The 18,765-nt window shown below is 34.5% G+C and overlaps 1 protein-coding gene across 9 annotated transcripts in view; it reads right to left on the reverse strand.

Moving 5' to 3' along the window:
- The window catches only part of LOC140746175 (T-box transcription factor TBX2), a 324,177-nt gene that overhangs the window by 136,267 nt on the left and 169,145 nt on the right, over positions 1-18,765 (reverse strand). For 3 of the 9 annotated variants that reach the window (XM_073078213.1, XM_073078211.1, XM_073078207.1), the window contains exon 1: positions 17,158-17,662. The exons of 1 other annotated variant lie outside the window; for it this stretch is intronic. In XM_073078213.1, the coding sequence (XP_072934314.1) occupies positions 17,158-17,477 (320 nt within the window). In that variant the 5' untranslated portion in view covers positions 17,478-17,662. Of the gene's footprint in view, positions 1-17,157; positions 17,663-18,765 lie in introns of those variants that run through there. 5 more of the 9 variants (XM_073078212.1, XM_073078210.1, XM_073078208.1 and 2 more) reach the window with 2 other exon arrangements.

Genomic DNA, 18,765 nt, shown 5'->3' on the forward strand with positions numbered 1-18,765 from the left:
AGGCGGCGAAGTATCTTTACCTATGGTGTAATCTATGGTGTAACGTAAAATATTACTCAATTTTATCTCATAAAATAAAGTAGACATTTAAAATAAAATTAAAATTGAAAAATGAATTAACGAATGTCATCAATTATAGTTCACAATTTTAATTCTTAAAATTCTTAAAGATAATTGAATATCCGTCAAATGTTATATATTCTTAGCGGAAGCAAATTTTTACACACATTCTTAAATTAATTCTACTTTCTAATTTTACAGTTGGATGTCTATCAAAATCATAACTGACACAACATTACGAATTCTGACAGAATGTTGATATCACAATTTGAATTAAATTGTACAATTCAAGAACAATTTAGCCGCGGCATTACGAAACAAATCCAGCTTTAAAGCGATTTGTGGCAAAGATAAGACTAAACGCAAAAAATGCTTTATGTCCGCTTAAAGCGTCAAAATGAACGTAAAAAAGAATAAAGAGGATATTCTTCGTGTATTTGATGCCAGTATTAATTATAATTGACATAATCATTACACATGCGTTCCAAGTTTAAAAGTTGGATTTCCTGTAAAGGTTCGCGCATACTGCTGTCATGTCGTATCGATCACGGTTCATTTAACATGATTAAATTATATTTTTTAATAAAAAATATGGTGTCTATTGATTTCTATATTTGGTCCAGTAAATTAAATTACGACTCGATATAGCTTGTTGATTATACTCAGCTATACTTTTGCTAGATACGGAAAGGGCCTCACGGAACCTTATAAAACCTGATAATGAAGATTAGACATACGCTTGGACATTCAATAACATAACACTTATATACCTAATACAAAATAATAACTGGGTTAAATTTGACTTAAGAAGTAAATTGGTGGCATACGTTATTTTTCTTATAGATTCGCGGTAGATTATTTTGATATATTTACACTACATATAATATTAAAACGGATTGCACACATAATATAAATTTCAAACCACAAAAAATCGACATTGATTAATTTTCTAAAAAAAATCTACCAAGAACAGTAACCGCATACTTGTATGCGGTACTATTGCACTTGCATGTGAATAATTATAAAATCCGTTATAGGACATACGTAAACTCTTTGTAACGAAGGCATAATATACAATATATATCAGCATTAAAATTAAATTTAAATATTTAAATATTGCAACATTTCTTTCTTGCATACAAAAGCATAAAATAACAGGCTCGTTCGAATGTGCGCCAACCCTAATCGTTACATATCCAGTGAGCGAGCAAGATCTTTAATATTCATTGTCTTCCAAGTAAACGAGTGTTTATAGCAAATGTATTTTTTGTACGTCGTTAATAAATTGCTAAAGTTACACGTACGCGTTATAAAAACATCGCCTTATAAGATATTGTATAGGGTTGGTACCACAAAGGTCAAGCAAAGTAGAATAGAGCCATAAAATTAGTCGTTATGAATTATTGATGGTAACACCTAGCTGACAGTATGGAATATAAATAAAATAAACGCTTTCTATACCATTTATGGGTTCCAGGCAAGGTTGTGTAAGACATAGATCAAGTAGGCTTTAATATTTGATATTTGACTGCTTGGGATTTGATCATAGTAAAGGTAGGGTGACCAGTGTAAATAAATATTCAATCATGTCATAATTTGACGTAATTCTTTCCGTCAGGTGCCCATAGACTTAAGATTTTTTTCGCTAGGTTTAATTATCAGAAAAAAATAAAGACAAGCGTATAACTTCCTTCTTTTAAAGTTAGTTCATTGGCTTGTTTTTGTAAAGTATATTAATGTTTTGTATATGTAAAATGTGTATTATTTAATTTTTGCTCATTCTTCAGTTCTCATCAAAGGTTGAAGCATCCCCTCAAAGCCTAGCGTTTATGATTGAATCCCAAAACGCAAGGAGAATAGGTGAGCAGCGCGTAAACGCAATAGCCTAGAGATAAGCTATCTAGCACTAAAAGATCTAGATCTAGGTACTAAGCTGCCTCAAAAGGAGTTTTAAACAATCTTGCTCAGATTATCGTATGGAATTATGGCGTTTTATTACGAAATGTGATTTAAAATACGGTTTTTATGCAGTAGTTGTACGAAAAGATCATACAGTCCACCTGAAGGTAACAGCCCCGTATAAGTATTTAAAACTAGTAATCTATAATTAACATAATTCTGTAATTATTTATTAAATAACAGTTTTAATTCTCATGTATAGTCCGCCCCAAACTGCTAGTCCGCTCTGAATTTGCGAGCAGGTGTACTCATACAATTTGCTATGGCGACGCGATTCATTTCTATATTCAGAGCGGACTAGCAGTTTTACGCGGACTATAACTCACTCAAACACCATTTTATAAAGAGAATTTATTTTCCTATGTCGACATATTAATTAAATAATTAGGTTAGTTAGTTTAATTAAATACATGAACCGTAATAAGAAGATTGGTATAGGTTAGGTTAGGTTGCAAAAAAATATAGTTTTATAGAAATTCTTCTAGTAAAGTACACCATGTATTTCCCTACTACATTTTTCACATAGTAAAGTTTTACCCAATGATATCCAGCTCGCGTGTTAATACCGCAGTGATGGATTCCAGTAAAAACTGATCCACGGTCTGCTGCTTCGTGGAAGTGATGGCATAACACATCGTAAATAGCCAACTGATAATTGTTCTGGGAATCAATTACTAGCTTTCTCTTACTAACCTAGCGATAGGGTGCAATCTGTGTGGAAATTTGCCTAGGAAAACTTTCATGTTTGAACAGAGTTGTAACGGATTTTCTAAAAATATAGAAACAACACACGAACATGTGATGAGATATGATTAGATCCTACCTGAGGTCAACCACAGCTACGTTGCTATATCTGAGGGTCAAGTTCTTTTTTTATAAAAGGAGTAGCAGACGAGCATATAGCCCGGTGGTAAGGCTATTGTCGCCCATGGACATCAGTAATCGACGCGAGATAAGATTAGTAGCAGAGGAGTAGCAGACGAGCATGCAGTCCACCTGATGGTAAGTGGCTACTGCCTCCCATGTACATCTGTAATCAACCCCAGATAGGATTAGATATTCCTACCAGAGGTCGGCCACAGACGCGCCGCTACCCCTGAGGACTAAGCTTTTACATTATAAAAAAAATGAGTTAGTACCAGAAAGTACTAGGCGGCTATAAAAAGCAAGAGGTATTGTGTAGGCCTAGTGGCTTTCGCATGCTCATCATCTTGCAACTGGCATGTTGAGAAGCAATTAATTAGTCAAGACTGATACACGGACATTTCACGCGCGGACACGCGGTAGATAGTATACAGGGTGGTATATTGTGATAATTAATATTATATTATAATTTATAATTCGATACCAATAAAATAATAATCGATTTACAAATGAATTATCACTTCATGTTATGGTATAGGCAGAACCTAAACTCTTATTACAGTGAGAGATCGGTATATTAGTTACTTAAGTCTCATAATTACAATGTAAGATTTTTCTTTAAATTTAGCGTTTTCATTTAGTTTGTCATTGACCTTAAGTTTCCAGAATTAAATCCTTATAAGTGACACTAGCCGATAGCGTAACAATAGTGTTTTCTTTTTTCAAAATGAACTTTTTTGATACCGGGCTAGGGATGTGCATTTTTAAGGTTCCGTACCCAAAGGGTAAAAACGGAACCCTATTACTAAGACCCCGCTGTCTGTCCGTCTGTCACAGGGCTCTACCGCTTAAACCGTAATAGATAGACACTTGAATTTTTTTTTATAAATCGAAATGTCCCGATTACGTTTTTTTTTTCTAAATCGACCCCTGTATGTGCTTTGAGCATTTTTACTTTATGTACCTACTATATATATACTATATATATTTCCTGATTTTACCCTCCTTGTCCAGTTTTTTATTGAAATAGCAAACGAACCAGCAGTCCATCTATCGGTAAGCACTCACTGCCACCCATTGACATGTAATCGATTCCATTTAAACGAAAAAAATCATCCTGTATATCTACTACGTTTGTAGGCATACTTTTACTGCCTGTACAAGGAATTGTGATGCTCAATAGATCTCATGATAGAAATTCAAATAGGGTTTGCAAGTGGCGGCAATGCCTAGTTACTTTGGAGAGAACATTAGGTGATGTCTGCCTTATAAAAATACCACCTTAGTTGCCTTAGCAAGTTTTTAGCAGCAATTGTTTTACATGGCTTCAGGTGTTTTAACAGGTTGTCGGATTGGTCAGTTCATCATAATGCCTACCACATATAGATACGGACAACTAGACTAAAATATTTCCGAAAGATTTAATTAATTTCAGACAAACAAGAGCATAAACAAATTCTGATATTCTTGCTCCATTCACTTGTGAACCATGCCTTAAAATAAGGTTAATATACATTAGTTTTAACGTACCTACTCCTCAAGAGTAACAGTAGGTTTATGATCGACATTTGAATCATAAAATAAAATCCGAACCAATTTCTGATAAATTATATTCAATGAGCATTTAATATCAAATGTTAGACTTAGTTTCTAATAAATAGTACGGGTTTACTTAGAATAATAGATAATTCTTGATTTTCTTTATCTTCTATCTTCACATTTGCAGAATTTGAAAGTCTAAATTATAGTTTCAATGGAAATAAATTTTTAATATCTGCGATTAAATTTAATTAAAACATACTGACCATGTGCTACACGAGCACAAATACGACGTGAAATATGTAGTCTGTGCTATACTCGGTACCATCGACAAGAGCGTCAATCAGCTGTTCGCCTTTCCGTAAACAAGCCGATTAATTAAACTATCGAATAGGCGACAAATGAAGACGTTATCGTTTGTTTACATATCACGTTACAGACCGCGCCCACAAGATGGCCGACGCTCTGACCAGCTGAATTATTTCTGGCTGAATGGCACGGCAAGTGCAAACGGTCAGTGTAATTCGAGAAATTAAAAAGTAAAAAGTTTAATTTTGGCGGGAACGAAACTGACAGCGCTCGCCGGCTACAAATTTGAGAATTTCATGAATGGGTGTCTTCTTCTAATATGCTTAATTGAGTTTTACATCGGATTTTTAAAATTAAATCAGATTACATTTTTTAAAACTCGTTGTGAAGTTACGAGTGCTAAATATAGGTTAAATAAATTGTGAATTTCTTTCAGATGGAAGACTAGGTAGGGTTTTATATTAACCAGTTTTATGTTCTTACTCGTAATCAAGAGTGTCGGTAATTTGTGCTTGTTTTCTACACTAATAGAAAAATGACAAGATACTCGTATATAGACCTAAATCATAGATTAGTAAAGATACTTCGCCGCCTTGAAATTGAATGAAGCCACAAACGGCTTATTAGTAAGTTTTTTTTTAATTCTTGGCAAATAAAAATATTTTTAGAGAAAAATTACGAATAGATAATTAATACTGCGTAATTTACATAATAAATAAATTATTATTTCAAATATTTTAGGGACATTTTAGCACGGAAACGTGGCAAAACTTTTTTACGCAACTATTTCAATTCTCAAAACTGGGTACATTTTCTTGTTAGGAGTGAATGATCCTTACTAATCTATGACCTAAATATATGACGGCGCATCCCTAGCGCCATCTATTAAGCTGTGACGAAACAAGATTGTCAGCTGGCAGTCTAGCGGAGCGTCTTGTCGATGGAGCGCCGCCACTATTATTTTAGAGGAGTATAAAAAAGGCGGGAGGAAGGGCGCACCACGTCTTAGACGAATCGCTATTGTTTCGCTTAATTTTTCAATTATCTTTGTTTTCCAATACAATTGTTTGTGTGTATGTGTGTGATGTGTGATATTTTCAATAATTGGGAACTGATCTTGCTAATTTAACGTGCATAACTTTATTGGAATAAAATTAACTTTTGGTTTTGTGATCTTGCTTGCAAATAATTTTAATCGCCCAAACACCCACGTGAGACGCTATGGCCAATCCTGATGTAGGCGGGCAACCGTCTATATATAAATAGGCAGGTGTATAAACATTTTAGACAAGTTGATATCTCATATGTACTGTGTCATTGTTTTGTATGGGTTTTTCCATAGATTAGTAAACATTACTCGCTCCTTACAAGAAAATGTAACCTTTTGACAATTGTCACTGTCATCAATTTTCGTGTTTGAAAAATATTTAAAAAATGCAGTTTTTTGATCATTTGCGAATGAAACGATATTTCTTCGCAATTTTTCTTCGATTCCGTGTCTTAAGTGCACATGTCGGCATTATTCCGCGTAAATTACACCATGTCAGCCATTAAACGGCTGACAGAATTGTTAGCCGTTTAAGTCATTTAATGGCTTCCTTCAACTACAAGGCGGTGAGATATCTATACTTATCTATGTTTTTTTCTCTCTATTTCTGGTGCTTGTATTTCGCTGTATCCAACATATGATTGCTTTAACACTAATCCTACATGTATCCTATTCTTCATAACCTATTCCTTCTCTAACTTCAAGCACACTATCTTTCTTTCTTCGCTTGTCTCTCTTTTCTTTTCCATGCATAGGTTGTCTGGAAGAGATCGCTACTTAGCGATAACACTGCCTATTGCATACTGCTTGACCTGTGTATGTATATTGCTTTTGTTAAAATTCAACTGTATTGTGTGTAATAAAGAGTATTCTATTCTAATCTATATCTAATTTAATTTTATGTTAATATAATTTAATTTAACTTTATTTTTATGTAATTTGATGTCTTGTTTTCATGCTGTCGTTGCCTATAATTATTCTAGCACTTACGTTGGACTTTTTTGTAATTTTAATTGAAAATGTAAAGGTGTAAAGAATGTTGGTAACCTTTTAATAAATAAATAGTACTTAATAACTTCGTTGTATATAAAACAATCAAAGTATATTTACAGACTTTTATTTACTACCATTTATATTTTTCTACATATTTAATTTATTATTTACACACATTTTACCGTGCTACCTATCAATCGCTTAAAATCAATTATGTATCCAATATCAATGGACATCTATTACTAACAAAGTAGATGTCACATAAACCACACAGTACTTTTAAAAGCATTAATTTATTGCGTTATTGCATGTAGTCGCTCTATAATTTCGTTCAACAATACCTATCGTTCGATGGTCTTTAATTTTAAATTCTGATATACAGTTGAATGTTGTTTAAAACATACGATACGATAATCTCAGATAGTTAAAGTACGATTAAAAGTTGTGTCGTGTCCTTAATCAGACATATTTGACAAGCAACTTTAAAGATTACCGACAAAACAATAAAACGTGTAAATTATAAGTAGGTATAGTCCGCGTAAAACTGCTAGTCTGCTCTGAATATAGAAATGAATCGCGTCGCCATACCAAATTGTATGACTACACCTCGCAACTTCAGAGCGGACTAGCAGTTTCTCGCGAACTATAATATGATAATAGTATCTATACTTAAAATTTTTGATTTTTTTGTACTTCGTAAAAATCGTAGGTCGTGATCGTCGAGTCAAAGTGTCTTCTGTAATATAGGTAAATATAAATATTATTCAATGTTAACGAATTGATAGACAATTAAGCGTAATTAAGAACTAAGTATCTACTGACAGGCAATGGTGCCATTATTGAAATGCCAAACAATACTTTTACTACAAGTACTTTAAACATACCCTTTATATTTTAATTAGGACTTCAGGTGGACTGCAAACTCATTTGTTACTTTTTTTTATAAAATATTTTCAATGAAAACATTATCATAGACAAGTTCAGTTTTATTGTCTTGCACAACTTTTTGTAAATAATATGTAAAAAATATATTGAGATATAGATATATATTTTTTATTATAATCCAATAAGAGAAAATGCCAATCAGAATAGATAATCGACGTCTTTGTTCTATGAGTAAAATTCCAGTAGAATTTATTCGTCTTTCTTGAATTCAAAACTTCAGCTATATTCAAGTTCTGTTTGAGTGATGACAAAACGGAGTCCTTTCGATTTTTTGTATATTAAAACCATAGATTAGTAAAGATACTTCGCCGCCTTGAAATTGAATGAAGTCACAAACAGCTTATTTTAGTAAGTTCTCTTTTTGAATTCTTGACAAATAAAAACATTTTTAGAGAAAATTTTACGAATAAATAACTAATACTGCGTAATTTACGTAATAAATAAATAATTATTTCAAATATTTTAGGGACATTTTTGCACGGAGACGTGGCAAAACTTTTTTACGCAACTATTTCAATTCTCAAAACTGGGTACATTTTCTTGTTAGGAGTGAGTAATTTTTACTAAACTATGATTAAAACGAAATCTTTTAAAGTTTTGCAACTTCAAATAGACAGGTAATTTAAAAGTAAGTACAGGCTCTACTTTTTAAGTGATTTTCCAACGATAAGATCATTTTTTGTCTGCTCAAGTAAAACAATATCTACAATATTTTAAATAAATCAACTAAAATAAATGTAATAAGAATATGAATGATTCTAAAGCGTTTTTATATGTTAAATTAATTAGCTTACCATCTACAGGTACTTACACGAATTCCTTAACCGCCATACATCTGTAAGAGAATATTGAATGGGGTCTATTGTGAGACCCCTTTCGCCCCCGATTCTTTGGCATGGCCTGAATGAAGACCTTTCTTAGCCGATGTCCTTTGTAAATGTCCTAAAATAAGCCCAACAGTTTAACATGGCTAAGAGGTAATAACTAAAGATTATTTCGAATGCAAACACGATAGTTCAATATTCGGTCACTTTAAATAATACGAGAATCGGCTTTCTTTACATCGATCAAAATTATGAAACTTCATCATAACATCTTACTTACCATATTTAACTGAAGTTGGATTTTTTTTCTTTATAATATGAGTGTAGCAGACGAGCATGCAGTCCACCTGATGGTAAGTGACTACTGCCGCCCATGGACATCTGACAATCAACTCCAGATAGGATTAGAATTTCCTACCTGAGGTCGGCCACAGATGCGCCGCTACCCTAGACGACTAAGCTGGAACGCCTCGGAAAAGTATGTTTCCCTTACCACATCCTTCAAAACGGAACGAAAGGCAGAAATAAGTGTGGCGGTGGTGCCGCCGGAGTCGAACCCCAAAGGGTTCTTCCACCTTCAAACACATACTACATAAATAACTCTTACTGCATTGTACCTACATGACTGTAAATATCATTTTTCTTTAAGTTACCGACTAATGCAATAAATTAAATTGCGCAAATTTTCTACTAACAAATCATTTTTGTTACTAAACAGAAAAAAATCTTGTTGCAAAATGAATCAGTGTGAACTTAACCTTCAATTAAACACCTTCAGATAACACATTTGCTCATAATTATACTTGTCAGTCTGTTTTGTTCTTGCTATAGACTAAAATTTAACAGAACTGTCTAATTAGGACAGTATAGTCCACGTAAAACTGCTAGTCCGCTCTGAATATAGAAATTAATCGCGTCGCTTTAGCAAATTGTATGACTACACCTGCTCGCAACAACTTCAGAGCGGACTAGCAGTTTGGCGATAACTATACCTACCAATCTACTGAACTAAATTGGGTTTTTACTCTAAATATGACTAAATATTTTTAAGACTTATCTATCTTGAACACATATTTTTTATATGTATAGAGTCAAAGTTTTTAATATTAATAAAATACGGTTTATTTTTTTGCCATTTTTACCCGGATATTTTTTTTAAATTGACGGCTATAAAATGATATTTTTTTTATGTAGGCTAATCTTTTTATACACATTTAGACAATTTTTTTTGCAAAAATTGTCAACAAAATTGTATTCTTTCCTCATATGTAAATACTTATAGTACGAAAAAAGCTGCAACACGTACTGAGATGCTCATAAACTCATATTTTTCTCAAACCTATAGGCCATTTCTAATATATGTTTAGATCTATGGTCATTGCCATTATATACGGTGACATGTGAAGATTTAATGTTATAGCGCAGACACTTTATCTGTTTACTTGTTCCCAGTTATTTATATAATTGAGCTATTAAGGTCTTCGCACGTTATGACTACGATAATGAACCTAGTAGGTACCTACTGTCACAAATGAATGTTGAATCTAGTAGGTAATTGTCCGAAAAAATATGGCAACAAAATAATAAGAGGTTAATTAACAACTGTGTTGATTAGATACCTGTTATAACCATTAATACAATTTTTAATGATTGATTAATTATTAAATCAAGTATAGTCCGCGTAAAACTGCTAATCCGCTCTGAATATAGAAATGAATCGCGTCGCCATAGCAAATTGTATGACTACACCTGCTTGCAACAACTTCAGAGCGGACTAATAAATAACCACTTATTTTCTTACCTATTTAAAGTAAGCAACTTCAAACAGTTTCATGATTTTTACCCTAAGGGTCATGGGGATCCTAATCAGAGGACTCTTTATCTTTTTGTAGAAGGATTTATACATTTTAAGGTATGTATAATTAATGCTTAAAATAAGTCAAATGAAAAATCGTGGTACGGAACCCTGTGCGTGCGAGTTCGAGTCACACTTGACCAATATTTTATTCACGTTTCGAGGTAGAAGTTGACGTCGATAGTAATATATAAAATATTACTATCGACGTAGAAATATCTAATAATCCATTAACAATTGAAGTGTAAGAAGTTTGGCAACATTGTAGGTGAAAATAAAATTTTATTTAGGTAGATTTAAAGATCTTAATTCAAAGCTGCAATAATAGGTAAATGATTAAAATACTACCTTAAAATCAATACAGGTAACTATAGAAATTCTATTTGAAAACCCTTTCAAAGGAAAGTGCAGAATAATGCATCTCAATAAAGCTAATTCACGTTTTCGCAATGTTAGGTTTATTGAAAGTGGCTTAATTTGCTGCGCCAAAGGCACAATACAAGAAACAGTCAAGGACAAAACTTTCCTGAAAAAAAAAACAAACACGCTTCAAAAAGGAATTGGAGGGAAATCTCGTTCGGAACAGAGATGGACGCGTTCATTGGAATATTTTGAAAATCGAATGAAGCATTCGAAATAAATTTAAAATGTTTAACGAATTGTTTATCAGTAAATTTAATTCATAAAAATCATTGCTTGTTTTCTTACGTTATTGAGTTCGAAGTTCTATTAATGAAATAAATTAATAGACATTTTAAATTCGTGTGATAATTGTTTTTATTTGTATGCATTCATACTGTTTGTTTTAACTTTCTACAAGTTTTCTTAAATATTAACAACAATAGGGCAACAGTAGGTATATTATGTATGTTACATTGAATAGTTATATCGACTTAAAACTATTTTTATATTCAACTACAATGAATTAAATGTTATAACCTATTTGAATAAATGTTTCAATTCAACAAATTAAGGAGATCATTAGCCACCACGAACATCTAACAATCTACATTAGGAAAACCACGTTTTTATTAGCCCATTCCAATAATTATTCGATTAACTTTTCTCCAGCCCATCCCTAGTCTGTCTACGTTCCTTTACCGGAGTTTTCTTTTTCAAAATTTCCACCCTGCTTTGATGTTCCCAGTGTTACCCTCTAATTTTTGGCGTTAGCCGTCTCTTGGCTTTACTCATTCGGATACTCTAAAAATTGCTTTAGGCTGTCTTACAATGCCCTGGGTTTTGGGTATTATGGACTAACAAATGTCTAGGCTCCAAAATATTTCTGAATTTTTAATTTAATATAATTTAAACAAAAAAATATTAATGCAATTAGGACGCCAAATAATTTATGAAGTAGGTAACTCTTATTATTATTTCTTTTTTAAATAATTAAGTAGGTAATACTGTTACTATTTCTGCAAATATAATTTTAAGCTGTATGTCAATTTTCTAGATTATATATATATACTAATATTATTTACGTTTTAAAATAGTGAGTTATATAATGAACCAATATTTGTTTTTGTGAGCACAAATCTTTGAAACACTCAAAGAATGTAATAATATTTTTTAAAAGATATAGGTACCTATAGGTATGATTTTATACAATTATTTTATCTCATATTGTTAGCATGATAAAATGAATAAATAATTCTAAGCATTTCATTTTCACGGTAAAATTTGTGATCCTGATGAAGTACTTGATCATATAACTATTTCTTTTATTAGTTCGGTTTTCGGATAACCATATTAACTTTTGGATATTATCCATTCAACATATTTACTCATATGCTAAATGTTCCTATCTAAAAAGTTTTGAGGTAATGAACTCTTAATTACATTTCTTATATAATAAATAGAATGCAAATAAATTTTAGTTAACATAAATTCTAATTTTATTATAATAAATTATGTCCTGAATATATTAAAACAGAAAAAATCTATGTAAATAATATTTTATATATTTAAAAAAAAATAATATGTCTAAATTAATGTTTTCCCTTAAATGTTAGTAAGTTGTATGTTTTAAGTAAAAAAGAGTAATTATGCAGATAAAACCGCTTACCCAAGTTTCTTAAAACTTGAAAGGTGCCTACAGAAGAAATGCAAGAATGTGTAATTTATTTTATCATTAAAGCCGACTTATAGGTATATCTAGTTAATTAATTAAGATAGACTTTGGCCATTCTACTTTTTATGGCTAACGAACTGCGCCTGCGACTTCTTTCGCGATGGATTCAAAATATAATATCAATTAAGTGTATGTATAATGACATCAATCTATCAGTGATAGCCTAGTGGTTAAGAAACTCAGCCCCTTGATCATGGGGTCCGAGGTTCAAATCCCTGGCACGCACCTCTGATTTATCAAAGTTATGTGCGTATCCAAAATTAATTATCACTAGCTTAAACGGCGAAGAAAAACATCGTGAGGAAACATGCATACCTGCTACTTAAAGATTTCGAAGGTATGTGAAGTCTACCAATTTGCACTTGGCCAGCGCGGTGGACTACGGCCTAATCCTTCTCATTCTGAGAGGAGACTCTCATCGCTCAAAGGGACAGTAATGGGTTGATGGTGATGATGGTGATGACATCTATCAAGCTCACGGTTTACACCGATAAACTGAAATTCTCTGTACAATGTTACAAAAATCACGTCTGACTTACAATTTTAATATTATTTAATAGAGTGGATCGATTTCAATGATAGAAAAAGATCAATATACGGACTATAAATATATTTTTAATCCATTGAATCAAAACGCACAGCTGTTCGTTGGTAAAAAAATCAGCTATCCAAACTATTAGCCTATGTGGCAGTTTAGTACTTTTGATTTGATACGACTTAATTTTTCAAATATAAAAAGTTTAAGGACCCTAAAGTGTATAACTAGGAGTCAGTAATTAAAGGAATCTCTATTATTAAACCTTCGCAAACCTTTCGTCTGTCATATCTATATAGGACTGTATCATAATATTATGATATATTATTATGGACGAATAATAAAAAAATAAGATTCCCAATATAAGAAGTTGGTTGAATTAAATTTTATTTATGTTCCATCGCGAAAATGGATAAGTCTCAAAATTCTTGAATTAAAAAAAACACTAAAGTAAAACAAGCTAATACAAATCGGCAAAGTGTGAGTCGGCTTCGCGGTTATAATCCCATAACGAGTGATGAACAAATATTTTTTTACTAAATTAATAAGCGAAATATTATACGGAACCACAGAGACAGAGAAACACGCACTTGTCGCTATATTTTGTAAAATCCATACCATAGATAAGATATAAAAAGATAGGTAAATAAGATTAGTTCTAGATCGACAAAGAAGTAACAGATATGGATTATTTTTTCATCCATGGATTTGAGAAAAAGTACCTATAAATAAATTTATGAAGTCTTAGTTAACTTGAGGCATAAGCCGTAGAGAGTCGGCCTACACGTTTTTCTAATAAGTATTATTTGTAGTACCTACATATTTCATATAGGCATGATATAAAAATGTTATAAAAGTTTTATAGCTTCTATATTTACAGCACACTGAGTGTATAAGTATATGTGACTGTATGTTGCGCGTATAAAAATATTACATACAACCACAGACAACCCAGATTTAAATTGTGATCTTGCCTGACCGGGGATTGAACCCTATACTGTCAACGCGACAGACTGGTAGAGCAATCGATATCATTTATAAACAATTTTGTTGTAAATAAATTCTTGCAAAAACAATGCTTTTGTCTTATAAATTAGGTTTTAATATGTTTATGGAAAATCATAAATTAATTGTTACAACTTTGATACGACAATTAAAGCTCTACCTTTAATATAATACCGTTCTTATAGCTGTTTTCGGCTGAAATCCGATATATATTTCGCAAACCCATTCCTGCCTAATAAGTGTTAAAATCTGTTTCGGTTTGAAAGACGTGGTAAGGGAGATATACTTTTCCTAGACATAACTTAATCCTCAAGGGTAGTAACGAATCTGTGGCCAATCTCAGATGGGTCTCTACCTCATATCACAGTTTGATTACAGATGCCCATGGGTAGCAGTAGCCACTTACCATCAGGTCGACTGCGTAGTCGTTTGCTCTTTTACTTCTACATTATTAAAATAAAACATAAATGTCATACCCTTGCAAGGGTCCTTTAAAATTCCGACTGACACTTAGATAATAAATAAATTATATGATTGCTACACTTAATAAGAATAATAAATGTATTTTATCTAATGTTAAAACTTCTTTAATCAACCTCAAGCTAATATTATCTGAGTATATTACATGTAACACTATTACAGATACGATATTTATTTGGGGACTAAGTTGGGAGGCCTCATCTATGGACCAGAAGAAACTAAACTAAAACTGCTGAAATGCCGTCAATCTTAAGATAATTTTATCTAAATATAATCCATGTAACGCTATTACAGATACGATAAGTATCTCGAGGACTAAGTTGGAACGCACCGTCTAAGAAACAGAATAGACTAAACTAAAACTCATGAAATGCAGTCAATCAACGTCAAGATAAAATTATATACATATTTTACATCTAACGCTATTACAGATACGGTATTTATCTTGAGGACTAAGTTGGAACGTCTCGTCTAAGGAATAGAACAGACTAAACTAAAACGGCTGAAATGCCAATCAACTTCAAGAATATTTTTATCTAAATAAATACATATGTTTCATGTAACGCTATTACAGATACTATATTTATTTGAGGACTAAGCTGTAACGCCTCGTCTAAGAACCAGAACAGATTAAACTAAGACTGCTGCTATAAGGCAGAAATGCCCACAGTCGAATCACATTCTGCAAGTATAAATTGGAGAATTTATATTCGTATATACCTATGTTCTACGTGGTACATTTTATAGCATGTTATACGGAATGGAGTGGTACCTCCGCGCTATAAAATCTCCGATTTACTACATAGATACACACAAACATACATACAGTCGTAAAATAAGGTAACGGAATCATTTTCCGTTGAATTTGCTTCGAAAAAGCGTTGGGAGCGAATGTTTTATCATGCTCCGAAAATGGTTACATTTGAGCTATGGTATTTTATCTTATATGTAAAATTCTCGTGTCACAATGTTAGTTACCGTACTGCTCCGAAACGGCTTTACCAATTTTCACCAAATTTTATACGCATATTCAGTAGGTCTGAGAATCGGCTACTATCTATTTTTCATATCCCTAAGGGTTTGCTGGGTCAGCTAGTACATCATATAAAAATAAACATACCACTTGTAGTTATTAAATTAAAAAGTTTTAAGAGTTTATTAATATTTTGATTTGGTATAACAACTTCAGTTGTAGATATTTAATTATTTAGTAAGGCAATATTTTTGAATTCTGAATAAATTTTGTTTTAAGAAAGCTTGATAGAAATACGGACCTATGTTCTATAGACAAAATACAGGAGACTATTTTATTCTGTGACGTTTGTATTTTGGAATTTAATAGATGATAAGATAAAGATTTTGAAATATAATTTAAATTACCTATTTGAAATCACCTATTTGTGGAAAGTTATGTGGAAATGTATGTTTTCACAATGCCCAATAGGTCCAAAAATTGACTAATATTTTTTCTAGGTATTGAATTTATTTTCAATAGGTGTTGGTTTTATTTACATCTGCCTTTTGTCATTAAATAACATAGTAAAGTTCACGACGAGCGAATTTGAAACTTTTTGCAGGAAGATTGTAAGAAACAAACGACAAAAAAATAATAATTTCTTAATAATAACGAGGAAACATTGTGAGCCATATTTGGCCTACACATCGTGCACGGTGGTGCATAAATACGCAGATTTTGAGGACACAAAAAAGGGTAGTCACATTTCAACTCAATTAGGACTTTGAAATAGTGGTGTTCTCGAAATCTGCAATAATTAAACAATAGGAAAGCCTTTTCCGGGCAATAAGAGGTTATTTATGCGATATCACGCGCCGACGGGCTCGATTTGTGGCGAAAAAATACGCCTAGCGACCACCCTTACGCCGCACAAATTATTCGTGTTTACAACTTATAAACCCTTTATTCGATACTTATACATGCTGTATTCCTTATGGAAATTGCATAAATTTTTGGTATGTAGGTTTAGCTACTTGTTTTTTAAAGTTAAACTTTAGTTTGATACGTTATAATTAGAAATTCAGTTAGTAGAGCTGCAGAAACTACTTAGTATGGGGACACTTTAAATTTTTTGTTTCTTTTTTTTTTTAAATTACATACTGGGTACTAATTTATATACCTACACCTAGCGTGTTCATTGTTTATTGTTAAAGCAATTTAAACATATTGTACAAGTTACAAGAACTCTATCTTTTCATATCATGCAAATTTTAATATAATACCAACCGGTTTTTCCGGACGGAACTCTTTTAACTCACTAAATTAAAACGTTTTAATGTAAATTAGTTGCCTCAATTATAAACTTCATCTCGGAGGTGGTGCAATAAACTTTTGGTTCGCGTCTGGCGTGAGTTGTTTTTGTAAACAACACCATGCGACCGTAGCTTCGCGCTTGTAACTCATCAAAACAACATGCTAATCGGGCGATTGCAAGTTTATCCTTACTTACCGCTGTTAACACACGTTAGGCGCAATTTACGAATACATATTTTCACACACTACACTCAGAGACACGTCCTGGACGGGAGAAACTGACGGGACACGATCACACGCAACGAGCGACGGCGGCGGAGCCACGGGGCCGTACTGACCTGCCACTCTTGGTGATCACCATCTCGGTGCCCAGCTTGTGGAACTTCTCCCACAGATCCTTGCCCTCGAGCGTGACCTTGGGATCGTCGACGACACCGTCGTCGTCGGGCGGCAGCGGGGCGTAGGGCGGCGGCGGCGGCTTGAGCAGCGGACAGGGTGCGGACAGGGCGGCTGCGGCGGCCAGTGCGGCCGGCAGGTACGGCGGCGGCGGCAGCGCGCCCGCCGTCAGCAGCGCCGACACCGAGAAGTCGCTCGGGCGCGGCGCCAGCAGCGGGTGGAAGGCGACGGCGTCGCGCCGCTCCGCGCCCTCGAAGCGCATGCCCGCGCCGCCCGGGGCCCACGGCGCGCGCTCCACGGCCGGCGTGCCCGTCGGCTCCAGCGGTCGCGCTCGCGCGCGCTCATGCAACGTCCATGACGCGCCGGCCGGCGGCTCGCTCGCGACACTCGCGCCGCGTCAGACTCGCTCGATCCGTGGCGACACCCGCTCGCGCGGCAGGCGTCAAACGACTGGCCGCCGGCGGCGCCGGCTCCGACACCCCTCCCGCCGCGGCCAATGGCGCGCCGCGCGGCCCCCCGCGCCCCGGCGGGAGCGGGCGGGGCCGCGGCGCCGCGCGTTGTTTTTTCGCCGCGCGAGGTGTCCGCCGCCGCCACACCTCGCGGGCGCCGGGCGCGGGGCTCCGCTAATCTGGTTAATGCGGCGCGCGGGGGCGACGCTCGCGGCCGCCGCCGCCGCCTCCTTCTAATTGGACACGTTTCCGTTCGTTCATCAATTGAGCTCGTTAGGTCGGCGATATCTTTTGTGCGGCGAGGACGAGCGGCCCTCGCGCGGCCGCCGCGACCTCCCGCCGCTCATCCTCGCTGCTTTTTTGCCGGCTCCGCGAGATCTATCTGTTCTCCTGAACTTCATCTCGCTTACCATCTTAACTTTCGAACTACTTACGGAAACTGAAACACAAGTTGCTCTCGGACAAATAATTTAGTCTAAAACTTAATATAGTTTTAAACACAAAAGTTTCAAGATGGAATTTTCAATGGAAAGTAATCTCTCAGCCTCTAGTCTACTAAAATGTTAAGTTCGTTAAAAGTAATTCACAACAAAGCATTTTCCTCCGCGCTTCTCTACATTTACTCGCAGCATTGTCATAAATAAACCACGGCAGTGGTAACTAAGTAATAACGCTAAGAGGAAGAAGTTGTAATCGGGAAGCGCTGGCCGGAAATCTTGTGAAGATTGAGAAGGGCGAGTCCTTTAGCAAATAAAGAATTTACTTCAGGAAATAATCAAACTGTTACTTTGTGCACTATTGCTTGTAATTTTGTTTATTAAGATAGAATAAAATGGTTTGAAATGTTTGGAATTGAAGACTCTACATTTGTTCGATGTTTTCAACTACCTACATCTTTTAGTGACTCAAGGGTCCCGATCTACCTAAAACTTGATTTGGACATTTCGATTAGTACATTAAGGTGTCACCTCCTTATGCCGGCAACGGTTTAGGTTTTTTCGTATTATTTAGCAACTTCAAATCTTGGGCAAGTTGACATTAAAATACCTACCTGCGTATATTTTGCGAAATATTTAGCGATGATCAAATTGACCATGAATA

This window comes from Epargyreus clarus, unplaced genomic scaffold (assembly GCF_041222505.1).
Source record: "Epargyreus clarus isolate Ecla_fem2 unplaced genomic scaffold, WU_Ecla_fem_2.2 ptg000012l, whole genome shotgun sequence".
In the NCBI taxonomy this organism is placed as follows: domain Eukaryota; kingdom Metazoa; phylum Arthropoda; class Insecta; order Lepidoptera; family Hesperiidae; genus Epargyreus; species Epargyreus clarus.